Below are 27375 nucleotides of genomic sequence, written 5' to 3'. Positions count from 1 at the left end.
AGCTAGTTAGGTTAGGTTTAAATGGCAGTCTACCATCATAGTCACATCACCAATTGATGTTATGGGCAGTATGCACCTCTTTCGTAAATATCGTTTCCACAAGAAACGCATTGACATGTAATATGCGAAATTTTCTGTTTCGATACTATTTCCGAAAATTTCATTGTACCTATACGAAACACTCCCTTAACTCGGACTGCGAAGACCTGAAAGGCTTCGGGTTTACCAAGTTTATTGACGGCAGTCCTCTGGCCTTCAACGCCAAATCGTCTGCCGCTTAGCTAAACGGGGATAGAATTTTTCTCCAAAGAAGAATATGAGAAAACCAACTTAACTTAAACAACCTTTTTATTATTTCGAATTTATGTTTATATTTAAAATTTAATATAAATAATGTAAAACTCCGTTTATACTGCTCTTTAAATCCGGATTAAATGGCTCGATCATCTGTTTTTCCCTTCATAAAATCAGTTAACGAGAGCGTTAAATCCGGATTTAAGAGCAGTTTAAATGGGGTTAAATATGAGTAGCTATGATTTCTATCATGACATAATTACCAGATAGTGTACCGTAAGCAGCTGGGTACAATTTTTTCCCGCGAAGTCCACTATCTGTCAACGAGTTTTGTTTGTGTGTGTGCATTCTAGTTAAGAACCATACCACACACAAACAACGAAAAATGGCGCGAACTAGTAATATACTCAAAATCGGAGTTGCACTAATCACTTATTTTGATAGATTGTGAACTCAATATTTTGTTGTTGGGCAACTGCCACTAGCTGTTAATGAATATATTGTAATATGATAACTTGTTATACTCGTATTTATAAGAAACTTTTGATGAAACTAAGTAGACTAGCTTGTTCCTTTAATGTTGTTTGTTTGAAAAATATAATAAAAAGAGTCAGTTTGTTGACAGAAGCTTTACAATATCTTGATTTATATGTATGTTTAAACTATAAAGTAATTATTTTTGTTGTTGTTGTAATTCTTAAATGGGCCGAATGGATAAATAAATCGAAAATCTACAAATCAGGCAAAATAATGAATATATGTTTGTCGCCATCTTGTAGTTTACACATGTTGAAACAATTAAAGGTGATCTCATTTGTACAACAACCACAAATCATATGGTGCAATCCGCCATGTTGTCATCAAGCTGATTGATGTTTTGCCAACACACACAAAGAAATTTGTGTGCGCCTGGGTATACATGTGCGTACATGAGCAGAGAAAATGCGAGAAAGAAGATAACAGAAAAGAGAATGCAAACATAAATCTGTACAGCTGTGAACAGCTGTTCATGTGAGACTACCGTTTTAAATCCGTCTTGTAGTTTACACAATTATTTTCCAGTGGAGACATATGCTGGTTTTCTTTGGTACTGGATAGACAAGCCGTGAAGAGCAAAAATAAAACACAAAAAGTTTCCTCTGCAAGTATATTTGTTTGCCATGAGGTGGTAACGCCTTTCCTGGCTGCATCCGATTGGTAATTTAGCAGGAGGTGCGTACTGAGTTTTACAGCTGATTATTATGTTGTTAAAATTCTTCTTTGTTTACTTCCTTCTTCTTAGTTGCTCAATTCGTTAGAAGGAGATCACACGATAAACCCAACAATAATATAATCACTAAGCAGTGATGGCACATCCCATTTACCCGAACTAGTACCAAAACCAAAGATCAACAAAAATTCCTTCGAAGTAAAGGCTCCAAAATAAACATTTTTGTAATACATTTAATGGAAATTAGAACTTTTCATAGGTGATAAGCAATCCACTAAAGTATATTGGTTATATTTTTTATTGTTTGGGCATCGTGTGCTCGAGGATGGGGGTCGTAAAGTGCATGCTTTTGTACCTTCACACACTCAACTGAATTGTCCATCTCCGATGCTCTCTGTTCGGTGTGTTTTTTGTTGAAGCAGGCCCCCATCGTTATCATTTTCATTTAACATTGGCTGGCACTACATCGTCCGAAAGTGTGAAACGGGAAAAAATTATTCGTTCGAATCGTTGTCGTGGTGTCGTGAATGTGTGAGTGAAATTCATAAAAGATAAAATAACAGAAACTAAGCGAATTATTGGTAAAATATAGAGCTTACCGTCCGACTAAGTTGATAACGGTAAAAATTGTCACCTCATCAATTTTAACAAAGATATAACAAAACGAAATACTTGCAATTCAAAACAAAAAAAGTTTAACCAAATACGCATTCGCTCTCCATCATCATCTGCCATCCGAAAAACAGGCTGAAAATAGAGTATTCGTAATAAATCCCCCCCGTTTTGGAAAAGAATTGAAACGATCCCAAGTGAGTGGTGCAACAGATTATAAATTTCGTGCCACTGGGTTTGGCCCCAAGCAGGCAATAAAGAAAATGACACAATGCTGCGACTCCATGTTAATGCTCGCTTTGTTAATTAATGTTAAGTGTGTTTCTATGGTTTCCCTCCGATGAATAATTTCATAAAAATTTTAAAGCATTTTTAATAAGTAACAAAAAAGTTCCACTATAAAGTTACAAAATCTCGGCACGTACAAGAAGAAAAAGTGACCGCACAAAGTAAAAGCAAATAAAGTGTTTTTCTTGGTTGTTTTCTTTTTGTTTTTCTTTGGTCTTTTTGCAAATATGTTGTTCTATTTCCCCTTTACGGTGGTATGAGAGTAAGTAGTGTGGCTATATTTTAAATTACAGCGTTTTATCTCTTTTATGTCTCTTGTTGTTGCCGGTCATTTATGCAAATGTGTGTGCGAAAGTGCGGCAGAGAATGCGCCAGTGTGAGTGTTGTGTCGGTTATATGAGTCCAACACCCCAAAAAAGGGAATAAAAATTTTTTGCTATTACTTCCTCGCGTAATTTGTGTTTCGTTGTTGCTACTACTGCTACTGCTCAGTGTTGGCTTACTCTCACCTCGCTCTCACTCGTATGATATGGGCGCGTTTTTTCTTTTGTGTGCTGTGCAGCGATGAGATTTGAGTCAATGAAACCAAAAATTGTTTAAAATTGTACATTTAGCCCCAAATATATTTAAAGTTGGCAAAAAAGGGTGTTGTCTATGCAACAAAAGATAATAACATACAGTGTCGACCCATACATATATATAGATCATGTGTGTAGTGCTTATAAGCAAAAGCTGATATTTTCAGACTATCTTATGTTTGTTGAAAAAATTCTATTTGGAGCAAATTAAACAACAAAGCCCTCCAAAAAATCCTAAAAATGTGGTTTGAATTAGGTTTTTTTTGACAATTTCCTTTATAAAATTGTCACAAAAACCTTTTTTAAGGCTTTATTTAGTTTTGTGAATACTTTGCAAACCTTTGTAAGATAAGGGAATGTTAAATTCTCCCAAACTAAATTTAAAAACAGCCGTAATTGTATCCGAAGATCAAATTGCGAGTAATGACAATTTTGCAAAAAACAAAGTTTTTCTAAATTTTCTAAAAAATTAAAAAACTTATAAAACACAAAAAAAAGTTGATTAAATTTTTGGTTTTTTAAACCATATTTGATGTAGTTTGTCTCAACTTAAGTGAGATAATGATAATAATACAGTAGGTTCTCCCTAATCCCTAGAGATGGGCGATGGGTAAATATCCAAAAGGTATTTATTTGAATTAAAGTTTGAAATGATCTATATATCCTTGCCGTCTTTCAACTAGAGTTAACACTAGGCACTCAAAATAATTCTTCTTTATGTTAAAACCCAAGTAGAACATCAAATTTTATTGTACATATGAGTAACCAACTTTTACTCTCTATCGCTTCCTCTATAAATCCCAAATAGAAACATGAATATATCTTTATTCCATCCGATGTTTTATATCCGGCATTATCAAATACCATTTTTTAAAAATCTCGAACTTTTTTTTTTGTTTTCTTTACCATTGATTATAAGAACAGACCCCAAAATCGGAGTGTATCTATTCTACATTCTATCTAGACTTCGCTAAATTAGGTGCAAAAATCTCTATTTGTGGAATGTACCCTTATATGAGAGCTTCTATAAAATATTGGTCGATTCGTCCAAGTGTTAGAATATTCTTTTGCTCGAAAATGTCACTTGCTTAATTTTAGACAAATTAGAACAACAATGTGGTTTCAAAATACCGAAAATTTGAGGTGCGTTATACTAAAGGTAGGACCGATATGGATGGACCATATTTTATATGCTCGCACTTTGTAGACTTAATATGTTTAATCTGGAGATCGATCTTATAAGGACGTAATCCCTAAAATTTTGTTTGGATATGCCCAAACTTGGCACGAATTGCTTTAACCCATCTGTATACCGGTGCCGAAGTTCATCGAATCGATTCAACAATGTAATGATATTACCAAAATTTGCCTCTCATTTAAATAACTGCTCACTTTCAAAAATATATTTATGGCAAGTATAAAGGGCCCAAATGCATCTCAGAAAAATACAAAATAATTGTTTTGCAGTGGACTCGATTTATTGCAACGAATCACTATTCAGCAGCAACATAAGCAAAGCAAAACATATGTCTTCGGCTTTCTTTTCGATTATTATAATTTTTAATCAGTGAAAGTCGACTTTGAATTTTCGGCTTTATTTACACAAAAATCAATTGGCTGAACGTCGACTTTGGGATCCGTAGATCAGAGGATTCGTTTAGGAGGTTGGGCAGCCCGCATTAGACTTGGTTGTATGCAAGGTATATTCATATACAGATAATGGCAGTTGCCCAACTACAAAATATTGAGTGCACTTTCTGTCAAGATAAGCGATAAGTGCAACTCTAATTTTTAGTATGTTACTAGTTGGAGCAATGTTTCTTTGTTTTTGTGTGCTATGGCTCTTAACAATAAGACACACACACAACCAAACGAGTTAACGGATAGTGAAATTCGTGAGAAAAAAATTTACTCAGCTGTTTACGGTAGACTACCTGGTATTTATGTTATGGTTGTATGTTTCCAAATTTCGGAATTGTATTCTCAAAATATCGAGAAATTATATAGCGTATTATTCCTTCAAGATAACTGCGGTTTTTGAATCTAAGCGAAACACAAACATATTTTCGCTTTTATGTATAAGTTTTATTAAAAAGAGTATTCTTGTATAGAAATGAGCTCATAACAGGAGAGGGTAAAAAAAAGGAAACAATACCCATCTAAAAATCTGGTTATTTTTGCAAAAACACAAATTCTTTATATACAAACTGTATAAAAATTTAAAATAACTAATCTAATCAAAATCTAATATAATCTTAATCTTATCAAAAGTAAAGCTTTTTGTTGCTGTCGTATTAAAATGGATCAAACGGTCCAAATCAAATTAGATTTTTGTTTAAAATTTTCTGTCCGACAGGATTAGAGACTCTTATATAAAATTTACACAAAGATCCAATTTTTCGCACAGTGGAAATTTCACCCATATCAAAAAGTGAACCCTTTTCTGCAGAAAATGCAATATTTGGAAATATTTTACATAATCTTAAAATGTTACATTTTTTTCTCTCTGCTAATGATAAATAACGTTGAAACTGTATAAATGTATACTTATTTTGACCTTGTGGTTTTTATAAGTATTGTTTTAAAGAATTTATTACTTCGGAATCTTTTTATATACCTACTTATATAGGTATTACCTCACAAACCACAATTTCTAATAACACATTATAAAATAAGAATTGAGTTCTACAATCCTCTCTTCGTATAGATTTGTATAAACAAATATGTAACAAAAGCCAATTGGCACAAATTTTCAACACAATTTCAATTCATGTGCAATTGTAAGCTACAACATAACTTTGACGAAAGTTTTATTATAGTGACAATTTGTTTTCTTCAAAAAATCAAATCTGCTTTGGGCCCAACCTACTTTGGAAGAAACCCCCCAAATCATAAAAGGTACCAAAATTATTTACCAATTTATCATACCTGATGTTTGGCAGCTGATACTCTCTTTTTCTTCTCTTTCTCTTGTCGCCGCACAAGAGGTTTTGCTACAAAACATCATGGTTTTTTGTTGTTGGTTTTGGTTTTGCTTTGGTTCGTTCTCACTCGCTTGTTGCTGCGAAAGAGCAACAATTTGAAAGAAACAAACAAATCTAATGTTAAAAATAAAATGCATTTTAAGTTTGATATTTATTTGGGTGTGTTGGTGAGGATTGTTTTTTTTATTTTTTGTTGTCTCATTAATTTGGTTGTTTGATATAAGACAATGATTACCCAGCGTCTTTGGTTACGACTTGGAAGTGAATGCATGCAACAAGTTGTCATTTGATAGAGCACCACGAATAAAGTAGGAAGTGCACAATGAAAAAATGAGAGAGTTTATTTTTGATTTTATGACAAATCGAATAACAATTGCGGAAAGTTGAAAAAATGCAAAGTAGAGAGAGTTGTGGTGCATGATTTTTTGGATTTATAAAATTTTTTTATTTAAAAAAATCAATTTCTTTCGAGTCCTAGGTTAGGTTAGTTGTGCAGTTTGCAATCTGACTTATGACAACACAGGAACAGGAAGGAATATGCATTTTAGTTCCCAGAGTTAAAACAGACATATCGTTTTAAAAACCCTAATAACTTGCGAATGTTCACATCCGCTAATTCAGACAAATTCTTGAAGTAATACATATGAATCTAAAGGCTGCTGTTATGTTCGTTTTTGTGAAATATTTTCGTGATTAATAGATTTTGAAACAAAATTGCTAAGGTTTTTGTAGTTAAAAAAACGCGAAAATCATGTTTTCAACTGAGAAAAATGAAAATAGTAACATCCTTACAGTGAGACTTCTTCTTGTCAGGTTGGAACGTTCACAGGCCCCAATTCGAGACCATTTGCTATTCTTTGTTTTTTATGCTTTATTTCGAAAATTAACATCCTTTTCGATAGAGGCATGCCCTCAGATTCCACTTTTCCTTGTACGTATGTTTTATTTCCTACCCTTGGAAACTCGTCTGTTCTACACTTTCTGTGGTCAGTCACCCAGAATAGCTGAATTTTTTACTTGTTAAACCTTCTGTTTGAGAGTTCTGCGACAGTCATGTGTTGAATAGCTATCAGGGAAGATATATCTTCACTATAGAGGTATACAGTGCTGAAAAAAAAAAACAATAGGGACAACAGTATTAAAACCCCGTTTACACTGCTCCTCAAATCCGTATTTAATGGCTCGATCATCTGTTTTCACTTTATAAAATCAGCTGACGAGAGCCTTGAATTCGGATTTAATGAGCAGTGTAAACGGGGTTTAAGAATAATATTGAACTAAAAGAAAAAAAAGCATCTTAAAAGTGTTCAAAAATTAAAAAAAGGAAACAAGTAAAAAGGGGGTTAAGTTCGGCCGGGCCGAACTTTGGATACCCACCACCTTCGGTATATATGTAGACCACCTTTTATCAATCCCATGGCAGCCGGTTGTACGTACCGGATTGACCCGATGGAGTTCTCCATCGGCAAGGGATGCCGCCTCAGTGTACAACACACTGCTACAACAGCAACAACAACCACCTTTTGTCATAATCCGGTGAAAAATGCGTAAATTATGGCCCCATAGCAGATTTATGGAAATAGGGTCCGATTTGGACCAAATTCGACACGGATATTGAGAGGTCTAATAAGTAAAAGTCATTGTTCAATTTTGTAGCACAAAATATTGGTCTTTGTGGGAGCCATATCCAAATATAGACCGATATGAACCATAAACGACACGGATTTCGAAAAGCCTAACATAAGTCATTGTGTCAAATTTCAGCGAAATCGGAGAATAAATGCGACTTTTATAAGCCTAAAACCTTAAGTCAAGAGATCGGTATATATGGCAACTATATCCAAATCTGAAAAGATCTGGGCCAAATTGAAGAAGTACGTCGACTGGCCTAACACAAGCCACTGTCCCAAATTTTGGCAAAATCGGACAATAATGCGCCTTTTATGGGCCCAAGACCTTAAATCGACAGATCGGTCTATATGGCAGCTATATCCAAATCTGGACCGATCTGGGCCAAATTGAAGAAATATATCGAAGGGCCTAACACAACGCACTGTCCCAAATTTCAGCAAAATCGTATAATTAATGTGTTTTTTATGGACCTAAGACCCTAGAACGGCGGCTCGGTCTATATGGCGGCTATATCAAGATATAGTCCGATATAGCTCATCTTCGAACTTAACCTGCTTATGGACAAAAAAGAATCTTTGCAATTCCGTACTTTCTATTTTAAGGATATTGCAGCTGAAATCAGTTTTTTCATTATGTACATATAGTTAATGTGTTTTTTATGGGCCTAAGACCCTAGATCGGCGGGTCGGTCTATCAGGCTATATCAAGATATAGTCCGATATAGCCCTTCTTCGAACTTAACCTGCTTATGGACAAAAAAGAATCTGTGCAATTCCGTACTTTCTATTTTAAGGATATTGCAGGTGAAATCAGTTTTTTCATTATGTACATATAGTGGTACAGCAACATTTTTGATTAAAAATCGGCAAAGACTAGGTTGGGAAGAAGTTTTTACATGGTATAGTACCTCCTATGTAGCCAGCATTAGAAAGGGATAACTGTAGCACATTTTTTTATGATGTTTTTGCCCGGATTCGTACCCAGGCGTACAGTGTCATAGACGGAGATGTTAACTTGAATCGGACAGCACTAATTGAGATGCGAGAAGTCTGCACCTGTTGCTTAGAGGAATGTTCATGGGCAAATTTGCATTGCATTTGCGGCTGTGATGCCCTCACTCAGGTTCCGGTTGAGTATTGAGTAGTAGGTGGATTTTTGAAGCACTGCCCACCAGATCACAACACGATAAAGCATCAATCCCAAGGCAGCCTGTAAAATGATAGATTTCAATTTCCTTTACGGAAAAACAGTTTTAGTAAACGGAACATTCTCTTCTTCCAAGCAGGCAATTGTCACCGTGGATACCTTGTGTCCCCTACTGATAAGAACCACTTCCATCTTACAGGCATTAAGGCCTAGACCACAGATTTAAGCCTAGACCCGGGCTACGACATCCTGGAGAATGTCTTGCAATCTCGTTCTGTATGAGAAGGTTGTAAGTGGATCGGTGAGGTGTTTTAAAATTGCAATTTTGAACATCTAAACATTCCTCCTGTCATGTCTCTCAGTAGCTTCCAACTTATTGAATTGTACATTCGGGGATCTTTGTGATGGGAGCTCGGAAGAAGGTGTGATCTTGACATCCTCGTGTAGATGGGAAGTGTGTAGTCTTTAAGAAGCTTGTGTCCCTAAGGCTACGTTTTAATAGGTCTGCAGGTTTGTTCAATGCGTATTGCACACAATCATGTCACACGATTTCGCTGCGTAATTAACTACTTTCTGGCGATTAAAAGCTGTCGAAACCTGCCCCAAAGAGTTCTCTGCTCAGGCGTAACTTTCTCAACAAGCCTCGAAGAACCCATGTCAGTAGATTCCCGAGATTACGTACCGGGATATATCCAAGATAATTACTGGCCAAGGACTTCTGGGCCAGGAATAATCCTTATCAACGACAATCACTTCCAGCGCTACTTTGTTCGTTGGAAAGTTTCCCGCGGAATGTTATTCCCGAGTAGTTCTAGTCTTTCCCCACTAGACATTGTCTGCACATTGGTGTGAATTTTGCAGAACAACATCCACGATTTGCTCTGATCTTTTTCAGCTTGCTCATGTATTTTGCTAACTCAGCCATATGCTAGTAGACGTCGAAGTCATGAGTTTCCCTTGAGGCTTTTGCCTTATTGAAATTCCGCCTGCCACCCCTTTTAATACCAACCAGTTCAGCGGACCACCACGTTGTTGGCCCTTTGTTTTGGTTCTAGGTCATGCTGCTTGAAGATTCTATCAATGTCCCACAGTTTCCAATATCTTCTCAGGTGTAAAAGTGATAGCGCTGTAGATGGATGCCACTTTGACACCAACAAATGGCTCCTTCTATGAAGCAAGCCACGAGCTTCAACAAAATCAAAAGTTTTGGTAAAATTTTGCAAAAGAGTTTTCCAGTTAAGATGCCGTTCTTTCCTCATTGTTTTACATAAAAAGCTAATGACACGATTTGGAAACAAATGAGAATGAAAAAGAGAGGAAAAGCTGTCGCGAGTGCGAACTGTGTGCATACCGCCACCCTAGTTTGGGGCCTAGCTAGCAAAATCAGATGAAAGTATAACAATTCATTTTAACGCATCTAAAAATAAAATTTTGGTGCAAGACAGCATCTGCCCCCACCCCTATTAGAGATTTCGTTTATCTGTCAGCCTGTCTCTAGTCGCAGCTATTCATCCGACGAACTGGTTAGGATAACAATTTGCAAGGAGATAGGGGGTCTCCTTTCTAAAAATCAACCAGATAATATCGAAAACTGCCATCAGTGTGGTACAAAAGCAAAATGAATAAATGCCCCCATAAATTTAGTGAAACTCTAATTAAAAAATAAACGCCAAACATTATAACTATGCGAAATTCATATACTGCATATGTATGTACGTGTATATGTATGTATTAGGTCATTCGCTTTATTGTATGGTGTGCCACAACTGACTGACAAACATGCAGACTGGTTGGTGGCTCTTTCTGGTTGGCAATTAGACTGTCTGACGCCCAGACGAAATAGAAACAAACGCAACCAGTTGCATGCAATTTGAAGCAATAAATTTTTCACCAAAAGGATCTACCTACCTCGCAGCGAAGAGAAAAATCCATCAAATCAAGAAAAACGACAAATCTCCATGACTCAGATGAGACTTGGTTTGATGATTTAAATGATCGCAACAAGAGCAACAAAGTTGTTGGTGACAACAACTCGAATCCTCCTCAGCTGCTATTTATGTATGTTGTACAGAAGAAAGACGACGGGAACATTGGCCATACGCAAGAAGTCTCAGCCACACACAACTAGCACTTTCAATGGCAGGGGGTATGACAGATAGACATTTTTCCCATATCAAACGAAAGCACACTCTCACTAAATGATGCATATTTTGGGACCGGTGTGTAATCAGCTGACTACAACAGATAAGTGTTGCCAACTTGTTGAAGGAAACAAGTAAATATGGTTTAATTTGTCCGGGCCGAATCTTGGGCTATTTTGTGTTAAAAATGTACATAAATTTACATGGTATATTTCTGGATCAATGGCAATGATTGGCGCTTATAGGGACTTAAAAAGTCAAGTCGAGAGAGGGAGGGCCAAACTGCGGAACATTATATAACAAATACAGAATATAAATCACAATTTGCAAATTATGACAGTCAAACATGGTACAGCAAAAAAAAAAAAAAAACAGAATTGATGAAGCGTTGTTTTTACAACGGTATACAGCGGTCAAAAAAAGTATTCATCATTAGCAAAATTGATAATAAATTCACTTATTTTGGGTAATTGAAGAAAATTTAAAGTAAACAAATAATGCAGTTTTATGCAATAGTTTATTTTTCGTAATATGTTTTAAAATAAATTCAAAAAATAAATTTAATTAGCGCAAAAAATGCAATTTTATATAATAACACCAAAAACAGAACAAAAAAAGTATTCATCATTGATGTGCTATCATCAAAGTCAAATTCAAATATTATTTGGGAATCCCCCTTTTCTGTTTTATTTAGTAAAGGAGGCTTTGCCCTTGACAGCAAATATTTAATTTCATTGAAAATATAGTTTTTGTCAAAATGGGTCGTAAGCAAAACGAGGTTTCTGATGAGGTAAAAGTTTTGATAATAAAACACCACAGGAATGGTTTAACTCAAAAAACTATCAGTGAAATATTAAATAGACCACGATCTACTATACAATCCATCATCAGAAAGTGGACAGAAACGAAAACTGTTGACAATAAACCAAGATCTGGTCGACCAAAAGCACTTTCAGTTGGAGATGTGCGTTGGCTAGTGCGGCAAGTTCAGAAAACTCCGAAGACAAATGCGACCATTCTTCGTAAAAACACTATGGAATATTTAGGGAAGGAAGTTACTACACAAACAATTCGAAATACACTCAAAAGGCATAGTTACAGAGGAAGAACTGCACGTAAGAAGCCCTTTATAAATAAAATAAACCGAGTGAAAAGGCTAAACTTCGCAAAAATGTATGTAAAACAGCCCGAATCATTTTGGAAAACAGTCATTTTTGCAGACGAGAGCAAGTTTAATCTTTTTGGGTGCGATGGAAAGGTCATAGTGTACAGAAAACCAAATACAGAGCTTGAAGAATGAAACACAGTTGCTACTGTAAAACATGGTGGAGGTGGTTTAATGGTTTGGGGGTGTATGGCGGCTTCAGGAGCGGGAAATCTTGAAATTATTAATGGAGTAATGGATCATAAGTATTACATTGACATTTTAAAGAGGAATTTAAAAGATAGTGCTGTAAAACTTGGGCTTGGTAATAACTTTCAATATTATCAAGATAATGACCCCAAACATTCTGCTTTAAATACCAAGATGTGGATGCTGTATAACTGCCCCAAAGTCATTAAAACTCCTCCTCAAAGTCCCGACTTGAACCCAATTGAACATCTTTGGGAACATCTCGAACGCAAATTGAGAACGCGCAATTTTTCGAGCAAGAGTCAAATGCAACAGGTGATAATGGAGGAATGGACTAATATAGACCAAAATATAACCGCTAAATTAGTCCAATCGATGTCAAACCGTTTAAAAGAAGTTATAAGACGCGGTGGTCGAATAACAAAGTATTAATTTTTTTAAATTATGTTATTTATTTTTTTGTTTTTTTGCAATGATGAATACTTTTTTTGTTTAATTTTTTGTGTTCAGCTGTAAAATGGCCCTTTTTGTTCCAATAAATACTATTTTTTTCTTTAAAAACAATGAAATTGTGTACATATATATCACACAAGCACTACTGCATCATTAGTTTAATATGTTTTTATTCCAATTGTCTTTTGTAGACTTATTAAAAAAAAAACATTGAATGATGAATACTTTTTTTGACCGCTGTAGGTTCAATAATGAAATAAAAGACATATTGGATATGTTATAACTTTCGAGCAAGCAATGTTACATTATGCGGACTGGAATATGCTTGGTACTCTAACAAGATAATAACCGAAAACATACTAGTAAGTAAGAAGAAAGACGACGGGAACATTGGCCATACGCAAGAAGTCTCAACCACACACCACTAGCACGTTCAATGGCAGAGGGTATGACAGATAGACATTTTTCCCATATCAAACGAAAGCACGCTCTCATTAAATGATGCATATTTTGGGACCGGTGTGTAACCAGCTGACTACATTAGATAAGTGTTGCCAACTTGTTGAAGGAAACAAGAAAATATGGTTTAGTTCGTCCGGGCCGAATCTTGGTCTGTTTTGTGCTAAAAATGTACATAAATTGACATGGTATATTTCTGGATCAATGGCAATGATTGGCGTTTATAGGGGCTTAGAAAGTCAAATCGAGCGAGGGAGGGCCGAACTGCCGTACATAATACAACAAACACAAAATATAAATGACAATTTCCAAAATAACACAGTCAAACATGTTGGAGCAAAAGTATTGATGGAGCGTTGTTTTTACAACGGTGTAGGTTCAATAATGAAATAACAGGCATCCAGGATATGTTATAACTTTCGAGCAAGTACACATTATGCGGACTGAAATATGCTTGGTACTCTAATAAGATAATTACTGAGAACATATTAGTAAGGGGTGGTTAAGTTGTGACCTGCTCAGTCTCCTGTTGTCAATCCCACTGAACATTGGAATTATGTAAAAGGGAACCGAACGCCAAATGGGCAACGCAGTGCGTAATGCCAGGCGCAAAATCCTCTTAAAGCCAGGATCACCCTGTAAACAGATGCCAAGATTTTATTCGGACTCCATGTGTCGAAGACATCAAAATACAGGTTATAAGTCACAGAAATAAGGCACAGAAATATGTGTATGGGTATCAAATAAAAGGTATTGGAGAGTAGAATGCGAATACGCCCCAGCACTAAAACTCCCCCAAGCATATATTAGAAATTGATGTCTATATGGGATTCAAATGGAAGGTGTCCGGGAGTAGATTACCATTATGGTAAAAATAAAACCTCCAAACCGAACTTATTTGCAGACTATGCTAAATTGGGGCTCAAGTGAAAAGTATGAAGCACGAATTAGATATCCACATTCGGGAAACAAATTCTGAGGGGCTGTCTCACTCCCAAAACACCATAAACCAGAACTTATTTGGAGGCCATGGCATAGAGAGCTCAACTAAAAAGTTGTAGAATGTGAAAGACGGCGGAGCGGATCTGGTCCAGCTATTGGGTTGCCCAAAAAGTAATTGCGGATTTTTCATATAGTCGGCGTTGACAAATTTTTTCACAGCTTGTGACTCTGTAATTGCATTCTTTCTTCTGTCAGTTATCAGCTGTTACTTTTAGCTTGCTTTAGAAAAATAGAAACCAAGTATTTGCGGATTCGCCGCAAATACTTGGTTTCTATTCGAATTCGATTCGGATACTAAAAAGAAACTATCCAACAAAGCACGTGAATCGATCGGGACTATAAGGTACTATAGTAAAACGTCTTTGAGATTGAGCACGAATCTGACATAACTGTTTAGTGATGAGTATATGGTTGCCGCCCATCCCCAAATAGGCATATAGGCCGCTAATTGCGACAATTTGCAGCACAAATGGATTGGCTTCGATATTTGAAAACGATATTCGGGACCGAGTTAAAAAAATATCTATATAGAATGTCAAGACTATTGACAATATATTGTATAATATATCGCACATTAATATTACAAGGTGTCATAAATGCTGTGACGAGATATATAAGTTTCCCCCTTTTGCGTTGTATATAAAACACCATTAAATGCAACATTTATAATAGACCAATTTTTCTTTAAAATTTCAATTCCATAATATTGTCTCTAATAAGTTTTATTTACCTATGCTGATGATGACGATGATACAAATGCCACCTTATTCATACATAGATTGTGTTATCATGGCACTTCCAAGCAAGCGCGTTGGTTTATGTGCGTCAAGTGAAAGTGGTTCATACGCGGCCCGCCTTAATTGAATTGAAAACGGTAACAGAATTTGTTTTTGCATTGATTTCCAAACACAAGTTCAGCACAACTCAAACGAGCAGCTAGCCAAGCTATCCCCTATGACTAGTTGTCATGTAACCCCACTTACAAATGGACGATCTTGGCAAAATTTTATGACGTTGATCAACGACCAACTACTTTTCTTTCAGCATAGGAGCACGCAGCTCACACACATAATGCCACAGCTTAAGTAAATTGTCGTTTAAATATTGCACGTATGTATAATTGATATATGTACGTATGTATGTACATATCTCTATGTATGTTGTGCCGCTGTGATTCATGCTTTTTTGTAAAGTTTCTTCTCCTATGGAGTATGTCTCAAACGTGCTGGTCTGCATGTAGCCTTACATGGATTTTATACCATGTCTGGAGGAGCTATGCGTGGGGTTCTTTGTATATTAAAACATAATGAAACTAAAGTAAACAGAACTACAACTTCAAACGCCAGCCGTTTTATGAAGAAAGTATTTGTCCGATTTGCCTTTGGGTTTTTTTCTTGCCATCTAGGTAATATGTGACAATAACCTAAGTTACATATAGTGGTCATTGGTTATAAATTACATTTTCCAGTTCATATATAAAATTATTCTTTTTACTTTACACCACTACTATTCTACAGCTTATTAAAACAAAGTGAATTTGTTTGCAACGACTTAAAGACTTGTTGATTCGAACTAGTTATTTTCGTCTGTCTGTCTGTCTGTCCAGGTTCCAATTCCATCCGATCATTTTAAAAATTGGCATAGACTCATGTTTATACCCTCCACCATAGGATGGAGGTATACTAATTTCGTCCTTCTGTTTGTAACGCCTCGAAATATGCGTCTGAGACCCCATAAAGTATATATATTCTTGATCGTTATGTCGTTTTAAGTCGATCTAGCCATCTTCTTCCGTCCGTCCGTCTGTCAGTCGAAAGCACGCTAACTTTCGAAGGAGAAAAGCTAGCGACTTGAAATTTTGCACAAATACTTCTTATTAGTGTAGGTCGGTTGGGATTGTAAATGAGCCATGTCGGTCCATGTTTTGATATGGCTGCCATATAAACCGATCTTGAGTATTGACTTCTTGAGCCTCTAGAGGGCGCAATTATCGTCCGATTTGAATGAAATTTTGCATGAGGTGTTTTGTTGTGATTTGCAACAACTGTTATAAGTATGGTTGAAATCGGTCCATAATCTTATATAGCTGTCATTTTAATCGATCTGGGGTCTGGACTTCTTGTGCCTCTAGAGGGCGCAATTCCTATCCCATATGAAATTCCACAACGTGTTTCGTCATGACTTTTAACATCTGTGCCAAGTGTGGCTCAACCCATCTTGAATCTTGACTTCTTGAGCCACTAGAGCACGCAATTCTTAACCGATTTGGCTGAAATTTTGCTTGAGGTGTTTTGTAATGATTTTCAACAATTGTGCCATGTATGAGTGTAATCGGTGCATAACCTGATATAGCTGCCATGTAAACCTATCTGGGATCTTGTTTATCTCTATGATAATGCAACTCTACAAACAAATATCAAAAAATCTACAATACTTGAAAAAGTTAATTAATTTTTAATTTTGACGAATTAAAACACTACTACACAGAATGACTACTACAGCTCAGAATGACGCTCGCTTTCAAGTGCAAATTTTGCCCATGAAAAGTTTTATTTTTGCAACGGGACGCTTAAAACCATGCTCAACGCAATAAGGGTATATTGTATGTCCTTTGAGGGGGAAATTGTTTTCAACGCATTATTTCCACATAGAGTAGAATGACATGAACTGGGAAGATGTGAGACATGTGTGGAATGCTAAAGTGACCGTAGTCAGAATCTCACCATACCACCTGGCTAACAAAGCCTCAATTTACGGCGCTTCAATTAAATTCTTCACATATACCAATCACATATACCACATATACCAATAAAACCCCGTTTTAACCTCAGATGGACTTTAAGAACTTGGAACTGCAAAAAATGTAAAGTTCCAATATTAATAGTCTAATCTTTATGGGTAGTACCCATAAAAAACTCAAATTTTTCTCAACGTTTTGCTTTTCTGATAAATTTTTGTAATGTATGAGTCATAATGGAGCTTTTGGAAATGTGCCTTTGTGAGATTTTCTACTATTTCTCAGCTTTTTTTTAATTAAAAAAATAAGTTTGCCTGAGCCAAATCTAGCATACCCTCAACCAAGCATCGTTTTCGCAGAAATCATCTATATGCAAAAATCAATTCAGTATATACAGTGATGGATAAAATTATAGGGACATACTTTTTTTATATATTTTGTTTTTATGCCCTCCACCATAGGATGGGGGTATACTAATTTCGTCATTCTGTTTGTAACACCTCGAATTATGCGTCTGAGACCCCATAAAGTATATATATTCTTGATCGTCATGTAATTTTAAGTCGATCTAGCCATGTCCGCCCGCCCGTCTGTCAAAAGCACGCTAACTTTCGAAGGAGTAAAGCTAGCAGCTTGAAATTTTCCACAAATACTTTTTATTAGTGAGGTCGGTTGGAATTGTAAATGGGCCAAATTTGTCCATGTTTTGATATAGCTGCCATTTAAACCGATCTTGAATCTTGACTTCTTGAGCCTTTAGAGCGCGCAATTTTCGTCCGATTTGACTGAAATTTTGCACGTGGAGTTCTAGTACCAATTCCAACAACTGCGCTAAGTATGGTTCAAATCCGGTCATGTTTTGATATAGCTGCCATATAAACCGGTCTTGGGTCTTGACTTCTTGAGCCTTTAGAGCGCGCAATTTTCGTCCGATTTGACTGAAATTTTGCACGTGGAGTTCTGGTATCAATTCCAACAACTGCGCTAAGTATGGTTCAAATCCGTCCATGTTTTGATATAGCTGCCATATAAACCGATCGTGGGTCTTGAGCCTCTAGAGCGCGCAATTCTCATCCGATTTGGCTGAAATTTTGCATGAGATGTTTTGTTATGACTTTCAATAACTGTGCTAAGTATGATTTAAATCGGTACATAACCTGATATAGCTGCCATATAAACCGATCTGGGATCTTGACTTCTTGAGCCTCTAGAGGGCGTAATTCTCATCCGATTTGGCAGAAATTATGTACAACAGCTTCTCTCATGACCTTCAACATACGTATCTAATATGGTCTGAATCGATCAATATCTTGATACAGCTCCCATATAAACTTATCTCCCGATTTTGCTTCTTGAACCCCTACAAGGCGCAATTCTTATCCGAATGAGCTGAAATATTACACAATGACTTCTACAATGTTCAGCATTCATTTACGGTCCGAATCGGACTATAACTTGATATAGCTCCAATAGCTTAACAGTTCTTATTCAATATTCTTTGTTTGTCTAAAAAGAGATAGCACGCATAGAACTCGACAAATGCAATCCATGGTGGAGGGTATATAAGATTCGGCCCGGCCAAACTTAGCACGCTCTTCCATTTTTTTATATTTTTAAGCTCTGTCAAAATTCTTTTTTGAATTTTAATCTCTAAATCCGGCAGACATACGCCCTTTGACTTGTAATTAGCGCATATAAAAACTTGACTTAAAAGTTATAAATGGATTATTTTGCACTGAAGCCATCTTTAGTAAATACTTATCAAAATATGTGAAATTTTTTACTTCCTTCCATATCCAAATACGGATGTCAAATTCGTGCTCTGCTCCCAAATACCTTTCATTTAAGTCCAAAATTGCCATGGTTGGAGGGCGTTTTGGGCCTGCGTCTGGCACTTTGCCTTAAAAATAGCTACCAAATTCGTTCTTTACTCCCAAAACCTTTCATTTGAGCCCCATATTGATATGTTAGGGAAATATGTGCTTTGGGGCTTACCCAAAAACACTTGGCCTCAAAACCGAATTTCTTTTCTACTGTCGAGTAACTTTCATTTGAGTCCCATATTGTCATGATGGGTCAAATAACCTATTTGGAGTGTTTTAAGGAGGATAAGGGCCACCTAACTAGCATTAAAAAAATGTTAATGTAATTTTCTTAATCTACTCCCAAATTGCTTTCATTTGAGTCCCATATCCTCCCATTACATGGACTTAATTTTTTGCCATATTTGTAATTTACTCGCGAATGCCTTTCATTTGAGTCCCATATTGAAATGAACGTCCAATATGTCTGTTTGGGAAAGTTTTGGGTTTGTGGTGGCCCGCTGGGTACTAAGACCTTTCATGCCTCTCATCTGATACACATGTTGTTCCGATCGGTCCACTTTTGATTTTGAGTGGTGTTTTTGGGGTAAGGGGTTTTTCTTCCGATATCGAAAAATTTTATAGCCTATCTTTCCTTCCAGACCAACCTACACAATGGGTGAAAATTTCGAGAAAATCGGTTCTGCTGTTCTGAGTCTATACGAAACAAACAAACAAGCCGAGTCGTTTTTTGTTGTGATTGGCTAATATGCCCCTTTGAGGCGTTTTTGGGGGAGTGGGGTGACCCCCATATACTTCGACCTGATTTTGTATGCCAGATTCGTAATCTACTCCCCAATACCTTTCATTTGAGGCCAATATTCGTATTATACTCTTCAATACCTTTCATTTGGTACCCATATTGTCCTTATTGGTCCACTTTTGATTTTGGATGGTGTTTTCGGGGTAAAGGGGGAGGGTCCGCCCCCTTCCGATATCAAAAAATTATAAAGCATATTCCTCATTCCTGACAATATTCGTACTCTACTCCTGAATACCTTTCTTTTGAGTCCCATACAGTCCCAAACAGTCCACTTTTATTTTTGAGTAGTACTTTTGAGGGTAATTTAATCCGCACGTGCCTTGGGCTAATATATGTGTATATATAATAAACTTACTCCTTTCAATGAAACAGATGAATAAGGCTTTCAAGTCAAATAAAAAAATGGTTTTAAAAGACTGGCTGACCCGCCTAATATTTTCCAACATCTCGAAACATTGATCTGAGACCTCAATAAGTCGACCTAGCCGTCTTTTCAGTCTGTTTCTTAGACCTCGAAATATTGATCTAAAACCCTACAAAGTCGATCTAGCCATGCCGGTCCCCCCGACCCTCCACGAAAATCACAATAGCGCTCGAATGAGCAGGGGACAGCGAATGGGTCATATCGGTTCAGATTTGGATATAGTTTTCATATAAAAAGGTGCTTTAACTTCACGAGCCCTAAAGTCCTTCATTTGTATCCGATTTGGGTAACATTTGGTATGTGAAGAACGTTAATGCCTACCAACACGCACATCAAATATCGGCCTGATAGGTCCATAGGTAGATAAAGGTACCATATAAACCGAATAGACCCCAAACTTTAATGCAAGTTGCGTATTCTACTCTCAAATAACTTTCGTTTGAGTTCAATGTTATCCCGAGGGTTGGGGTGGACCTTTGGGACTTGTCGACAAATTTTTATATAAGATTCGTATTCTACAGCCAAATATCTTTCGTTTGAGTCATATACTGCCACTTTTGGTCTACATATCTGTTTGGGGGTGGGACACTTAGGGCCAAATTTTTATATCAAGTTCGTAGTCTATTTTTAAATACATTTCATTTGACAATATGTGTATGCCCCAGCCGATAAACATGTCCGTTTGGGTGGGTTTTGGGGTGGGGGTTTCCCTTAGATTCGTTAACCCAAAGTTGTGTACCAATTTCGTGTTTTTCGCTTTAAGGTGCACACATCTCCTAGACCTTGCGTTTTTGAAAATTGAGGTAAGGGGGAGGGTCCGCTCCCCCGCTGACTTTCGAAAAATGGAGAACCCCTACCCACGCTCTACCATCTGTGAAAATTTCATGAACATCAATTCAGCCGTTTTTGAGTCTATGGGTAACATACAAACAAACAAATAAATATCAGTTCAGTTTTGGATATAGCCCCCATATAAATCGGTCCCCTGATTTGATTTCTTGAACCCTTAGAAGCCTCAGTTGTTATCCGATATGGCTGAAATTTGGAACAAAGACTTGTGTTAAGACTTCCAACATCCATGCCAAATACGATCCTAGTCGGTCTATAAACTGATATAGTTCTCATATAAACCGATCCTCGGAATTGATTTCTTGTGCCCCTAGAAGTCTAAATTTTCACCTGCACAACATTATTTTCCAAAATTTTTTTATATATTTTTATAGGTATTAAATCATTACATAATAAATTTTGTTATTGTGTTTGGCCTAAATTTCTATCAAATATTATCCGGTACATGTATTCATTGTTTTGATATTTGAAATGGGCAATGTCTTGTTTTAGCTTTGCCATGGTAGCCTCCACATTTTGTCTCAAAGCCCGGCATTCTGCAATTAAAAGATAAGATTTTCAAAGACAACAGGAAAGTTGAATAATGTTTTTAAGTAGAATGTTTTTTAAACAATCCAGTAAAGTCTTAAGTCGGGCGGATTCGACTATATAATACAGTAGACCATTGCATCACATTTACTTACCATTTGTATATAAATTCTTGGTCATACCAAATGGATGATATGGAACAAGATCTAACTATAAGTTCCATATTATTATACCAACCACCATCGAATGGGGGTATACTAATATAGTCATTCCGTTTGTAACACATCGAAATATTGATCTAAGACGCCATAAGGTATATATATTCTTGATTGTCTCGACATTCTGAGTCAATCTAGCCATGTCCTTCCGTCTGTCGACGGATTGTCTCGACATTCTGAGTCAATCTAGCCATGTCCTTCCGTCTGTCGAAATCACGATAGCGTCAAACATAGCCTTTTCAAACTTTGCATAGATATTTAATATTGATGTAGGTCTTTGGGGATTGCAAATGGGCCATATCGGTTCAGATTTGAATATAGCTCCCATATAGACCGATGACTCGATTTGACTTTGACTGAGCCCCTGGAAGCCACAATTTTTGTCCGATTTGGCTTAAATTTTGCAGATAGTGTTCTGTTATGAGTACGGTCCGAATCGGTATATAACCCGATATAGCTCCCATATAAACCGAACTCCCTTTTTGACTTCTTCAGCCCCTGGAAGCCGCAATTTTTCTCCGATATGGCTAAAAATTTGCACTTAGTGTTCTGCTATGACTTCCAACAATTGTGGCAAGTACGGTCCGAATCGCTAACTAACCTGATATAGCTCCTATATAAACCGAACTCCCGATTTGACTTCCTTATTCCTCATACGCTACAATTTTTGTCCGATTTGGCTGAAATTTTGTATATAGTGTTCTGTTACGACTTCCAACATCTGTCTCAAGTACGGTCCAAATCGGTATAGAACCCAATATAGTTCCCATATAAACCGATCTCCCGATTTGACTTCTTAAGCCTTTACAAGTCGCCATTTTTGTCAAATTGATAAGAATTGCGCCTCCTAGAGACTTAAGAATTCACACCAGGGATCGTTAACGATATCGATATTTGAACAATTTTGAGCCATACTTGCCTGGGTTGTTAAAACTCTAATTGAATTTTAAAATCCGATTAGAATTGCCGAAATCATAACAGAAAATCATGTTGACTACAATAAACAAAAGGATAAGTGTTAAGTTCACAAGGACTCTAAAACTTAAAATATCGGTTCATGTGGTGCCTGTTCAAATTGTGGATCGATTTAGTCGGTTTACAGTCCTTACTAACCTATACGGCAAAGAAGTATTTGAACAAAACAGAGAGGGTATACATGCTTATTTGAGAGTAAGCACGGAAGGAATAAATATAAGCGGGATAACCACCGCTGACAATTTTACTAATGTTCACGCCGGGATTTTAGACCAGGTGTTTGGCATCGTAGGCGGACCTGCTAACCTCTGCGCCACGGTGGCCTCCCGCAAATCAATATTGCGTTCAGTAAATACGAAGGCCGCCGTAGCGCAGAGATTAGCATGTCCGCCTATGACGCTGAACGCCTGGGTTCGAATCCTGGCGAGACCATCAGAAAAAATTATCAGCGGTGGTTTTCCCCTCCCAATGCTGGCAACATTTGTGAGGTACTAAGCCATGTAAAAACTTCTCTCTAAAGAGGTGTCGCACTGCGGCACGCCGTTCGGATTCGGCTATAAAAAGGAGGCCCCTTATCATTGAGCTTAAACTTGAATCGGACTGCACTCATTGATATGTGAGAAGTTTGCCCCTGTTCCTTAGTGGAATGTTCATAGGCAAAATTTGCAATTTGCCAAATACAATTAAATTATGTATATCTCCCCTTCTACCATGGTGGGGTGTATTAAACATTAAAATATTGCTGATACTTACTTATAATAAAATGACAAATATCCAAAGTTCTCAGGGATTTGGGAAACTTCTCATGGTTTATAATCATTCGCACGCGTTCTGGATTTCCTCGAAAGTTATAGACACCCAATTGTAGGTGAGGATTCTGGTTAAATAAATCAAACCAAAAGTCCAATGCCATACAGAAAATGTCCAAGGTTATTCTTATGGTGCTAAGACCCAAGGGAAACCCCCTCCTCGGTATTTCAGCATCATTTATTAGATCTCGAGCTGTGCAGTGTTTATTTAAGGCGAATTCTTTTAGATTTGGATGTTTGAGAACACCTACGATGAGGGACCATGACAACGTAGGCATCGAGGGTGGTAGAGTCAATTTAGTAAGGCATTGCAAATGTGAAAGGGTGTCCAAGGACAAGGTGCCCATTTTCAAGTCCAGTACTTCTAAGCTGCTACATCTTTTCAAGGCAGCCTCATTCGCTGCAACATGTCGGTCGAAGCCTGGAGCATTCCAGTATAAATAATTCAAATTTTCACTGCCACATAAAGCCAATATCAAGTCCGAGTTCCATAGGTCAACGTTAATATCCAAATGTTCTATGCTTGGTGACAGGCCTTGGTTTTCCATGACATTCACTTGAGTTTCAGTTATGGATAATTTGACCAAATGAGCTGTTGAGAGGATTTGTTGGAAATTTTCTGGCGTCAGGTAATTGCAGCGATATAAGAAAAATGTTTTTACTTTGGCAGGAACAACGAAGGTCTTAATTTCTTCAAAAGAAGAGGTTTGGAAATGTAGCCCCTCCAAGTTGACACATATGGTGGCAATGTCGTTAAGCATTTTCTGGGTTACGTAGCCATCGACAATTAGCGTGAGCGTCACCAAATGTTCCAGCATTGCCCAATAAGGAATAAGATCGTCGTTTGAACCGAAGTTTATGCCAATATTCAGCTCTGTCAGGGTTGTAGTTGGGATGGGGTATTGTTTGCGTCCTTGTTTCCTAGGCTGAACAATGCATCTAAGTAGGAGGTATTCCAGATTCTGTTTAGTAACTAGTTTGCAAAAATCCTTATAACTAAGTCGTATCCAATTCGCTTTAACGTGTGGCATATTGACCTCCAAAATACGCAATTTTTTATAGGCATCAAAGAGTCGGCATTCCAATTGCTGCCAATCATTATGTCGTGTCCATACTCATCCAAGCAGCAGTCGACTACAAGCTGCTCCAATTGTGGAGCTATATTGGGAAATCTGGCCAAGGCTTTCAAATGCTCCTGAGTGACCTTCATGAAACTGTAGTGAAGTTGGGTCAAATTGCAAAAGGGCCGTATATAGGGAATCGAACCATTTCGCTTAGTAAAGGGTCGCACCCTGGAGTGATGGTAGTCTAGAAATTCGTTCAGCTCTTTACGTTTCAACACCAAGCGATTGCATTCGCTCTCATTATTGACCACATAGTAGTCATGATTGGCATTCACCGTCAGAGAGCTGTAGTCTTCTTTGGTGAAAATGTACAATTCAAAGATATTCCTTAACGCTTGGCAGACCTTGGAAAAACGAATTTGATCATCGATATCTAATATGCGAAAAATGTGAATTAAAATATCATCGTTTTGTAGAATTTGATTAAGGGCTTGCATTCTGTGTGGTTGCACTTTTTCTTTTAATATCGGTGACTCAAAAATAAATTCCGCTAAGCCGAAGCAATGCTTGCCCCTTGAGAATACAATGAAAACTGATAAAGAAACAAGAATTGGAAAGCACTCGTTCTAGGTGGAAATGTGTTTTAAAACTTTTGCATCGTTTTGCTGTGCGTGCAGTTAAATCGGAGACTCTAGTGGAGGGTGCATAGCTCTCTTCGCTGGTGATGGTTTCAATTCTCTATTTTTCAATCAGCGACGAATGATCTTTACTGAATTGAAATTATTATAGTACCAGTGTGAACTTGTTAACATTTCCTGTAAGCTGCCCTTTACTATCTTCCAAAGAATGTGGGTATATTTAATATTGGCACATCCAAATGTCCATATCTGACCCTAGAAAGTATATAACATAATCCCATATCGCGAAGGTTTGGATGGATGTCCATGGTTTTGGGCAACCAAAGTTCGATTAGGCCGAACTTTACGGCTTTGTTTTATATCCTCCACCATAGGATGGGGGTGTACTAATTTCGTCATTTTGTTTCTAACCTCTCGAAATATTCGTCTTAGAACTCAAAGTATGAATATTCTTGATCGTCATGACATTTTTTAAGTCGATCTAGCCACGTCCGTCCGGCCGTCCGTCTGTCTGTCGAAAGCACTCTTACTTTCGAAGGAGTAAAGCTAGCCGCTTGAAATTTTGCACAAATTCTTCTTATTAGTGTAGGTCGGTTGGGATTGTAAATGGTCTATATCGGTCCATGTTTTGATATAAAGGGTGATTTTTTTGAGGTTAGGATTTTCATGCATTAGTATTTGACAGATCACGTGGGATTTCAGACATGGTGTCAAAGAGAAAGATGCTCAGTATGCTTTGACATTTCATCATGAATAGACTTACTAACGAGCAACGCTTGCAAATCATTTTCAGTGAATGGGCCCTAGAAAAGTTGGCAGAAAATCCGCTTTTTTATCGACAAATTTTGTTCAGCGATGAGGCTCATTTCTGGTTGAATGGCTACGTAAATAAGCAAAATTGCCGCATTTGGAGTGAAGAGCAACCAGAAGCCGTTCAAGAACTGCCCATGCATCCCGAAAAATGCACTGTTTGGTGTGGTTTGTACGCTGGTGGAATCATTGGACCGTATTTTTTCAAAGATGCTGTTGGACGCAACGTTACGGTGAATGAACACATTTCGAACCGAACACTGATTTTGGTAATAAAATTCAATGATTTGCAAGTGTTGCTCGTTAGTAAGTCTATTCATGATGAAATGTCAAAGCATACTGAGCATCTTTCTCTTTGACACCATGTCTGAAATCCCACGTGATCTGTCAAATACTAATGCATGAAAATCCTAACCTCAAAAAAATCACCCTTTAGCTGGTATATAAACCGATCTTGGGTCTTGACTTCTTGAGGCCCTAGAGGGCACAATTCTTATCCGATTTGGCTGAAATGACTGGAGGCTACCGTAGCGCAGAGGTTAGTCTGGGTTCGAATGCTGGCGCGACCATCAGAAAAAATTGTCAGCGGTGGTTTTCCCCTCCTAATGCTGGCAACATTTGTGAGGTACTATGCCATGTAAAACATCTCTCCAAAGAGGTCTCGCACTGCGGCACGCCGATCGGACTCGGCTATAAAAAGGAGGCACCTTATCATTGAGCTTAAACTTGAATCGGATTGCACTCGGACTCTGTTGTTGTACAGCTCATCTACAATATGCCCAAAATGTGTGAGCCTTCTCGATACGCTCCTGAATGTGACACTCCCAATTTAGTTTCCTTTCGAAGGCCACTTCTAACTATTTGACTTTATTGGACGAAACGTGGTGAATCAAATTGGCACAACATTGTCTCCATCATGAACAGGCAAACTTCAGTCTTCTCTGGGTTAACATTGAGACCCTTTGAACGAGCTCCGTCATATGCCATCTCAAAAATCCTTTTGGCCCTTCTGCATAGCTGTTTCGGATCCCTAACCTTAAAAGTATTATAGCATCGTGTTCAGCATCCGCAATAGGTTATTAAAATGCCCCCAGTGATGTGCCCTGTGGTACTTTCTTCCTTGTATTTATGTCTGGGACCCACAATTTATCCACCTGTTTTTTAGCATGTGGTTTTTCCAGTCTATAAGGACCCGGAGGTCACCGTAGCGCAGAGGTTAGCATGTCCGCCCATGACGCTGAACGCCTGGGTTCGAATACTGTCGAGACCATCAGAAAAAATTTTAGGCGGTGGTTTTCCCCTTCTAATGCTGGCAACATTTGTGAGGTACAATGACATGTAAAACTTCTCTCCAAAGAGGTGTCGCACTGCGGTACGCGAACTCGGCTATAAAATGGAGACCTCTTTTCACTGTTGCGAATCTAACCGGCCATCCTTTCTCAAAGAGGACAACTTTCTCCGAAAGACCCCACTATTGCAGTCGAAATCCTGTTGACATTGTTTGCCATCTACGCTTGGATAATTCAAAGTATTTTGTCCAAGTCT

General features: G+C 37.5%; 2 protein-coding genes across 5 annotated transcripts in view; one reads left to right on the top strand and one right to left on the bottom strand.

Moving 5' to 3' along the window:
- Positions 1–1939: 1939 nt before the first annotated feature.
- Positions 1940–27375, top strand: part of LOC106083736 (coronin-1C-A) — a 78653-nt gene continuing 53217 nt past the window's right edge. Inside the window, exon 1 of one of the 4 annotated variants that reach the window (XM_013246960.2) lies at positions 1940–2035. The gene's annotated coding sequence lies outside the window, so the exon portion shown is untranslated. Of the gene's footprint in view, positions 2314–27375 lie in introns of all 4 variants that reach the window. The other 3 variants (XM_013246961.2, XM_013246959.2, XM_013246957.2) reach the window with 3 other exon arrangements.
- LOC106083737 (uncharacterized) lies at positions 21187–24854 on the bottom strand. The gene is made up of 2 exons (XM_013246962.2): positions 23263–24854; positions 21187–21324 (listed from the first exon to the last, which is right to left on the bottom strand). The coding sequence occupies exons 1-2, from the start codon at positions 24347–24349 to the stop codon at positions 21191–21193; spliced, it is 1221 nt and encodes a 406-aa protein (XP_013102416.2). The 5' UTR covers positions 24350–24854; the 3' UTR covers positions 21187–21190.

The sequence above is a fragment of the Stomoxys calcitrans genome, chromosome 5 (assembly GCF_963082655.1).
Source record: "Stomoxys calcitrans chromosome 5, idStoCalc2.1, whole genome shotgun sequence".
NCBI lineage: Eukaryota > Metazoa > Arthropoda > Insecta > Diptera > Muscidae > Stomoxys > Stomoxys calcitrans.
Note: the sequence above shows the minus strand (reverse complement) of the source record. Positions and strands in the feature narration are given on the sequence as shown.

Coding starts and splice junctions, on each gene's coding strand:
- LOC106083737 (XM_013246962.2), bottom strand. CDS start 24,349: ATGCCACACGTTAAAGCGAATTGGATACGACTTAGTTATAAGGATTTT. Junction 21,325..23,262: donor TATTTGTCATTTTATTATAA/GTAAGTATCAGC, acceptor TTTTAATTGCAG/AATGCCGGGCTTTGAGACAA.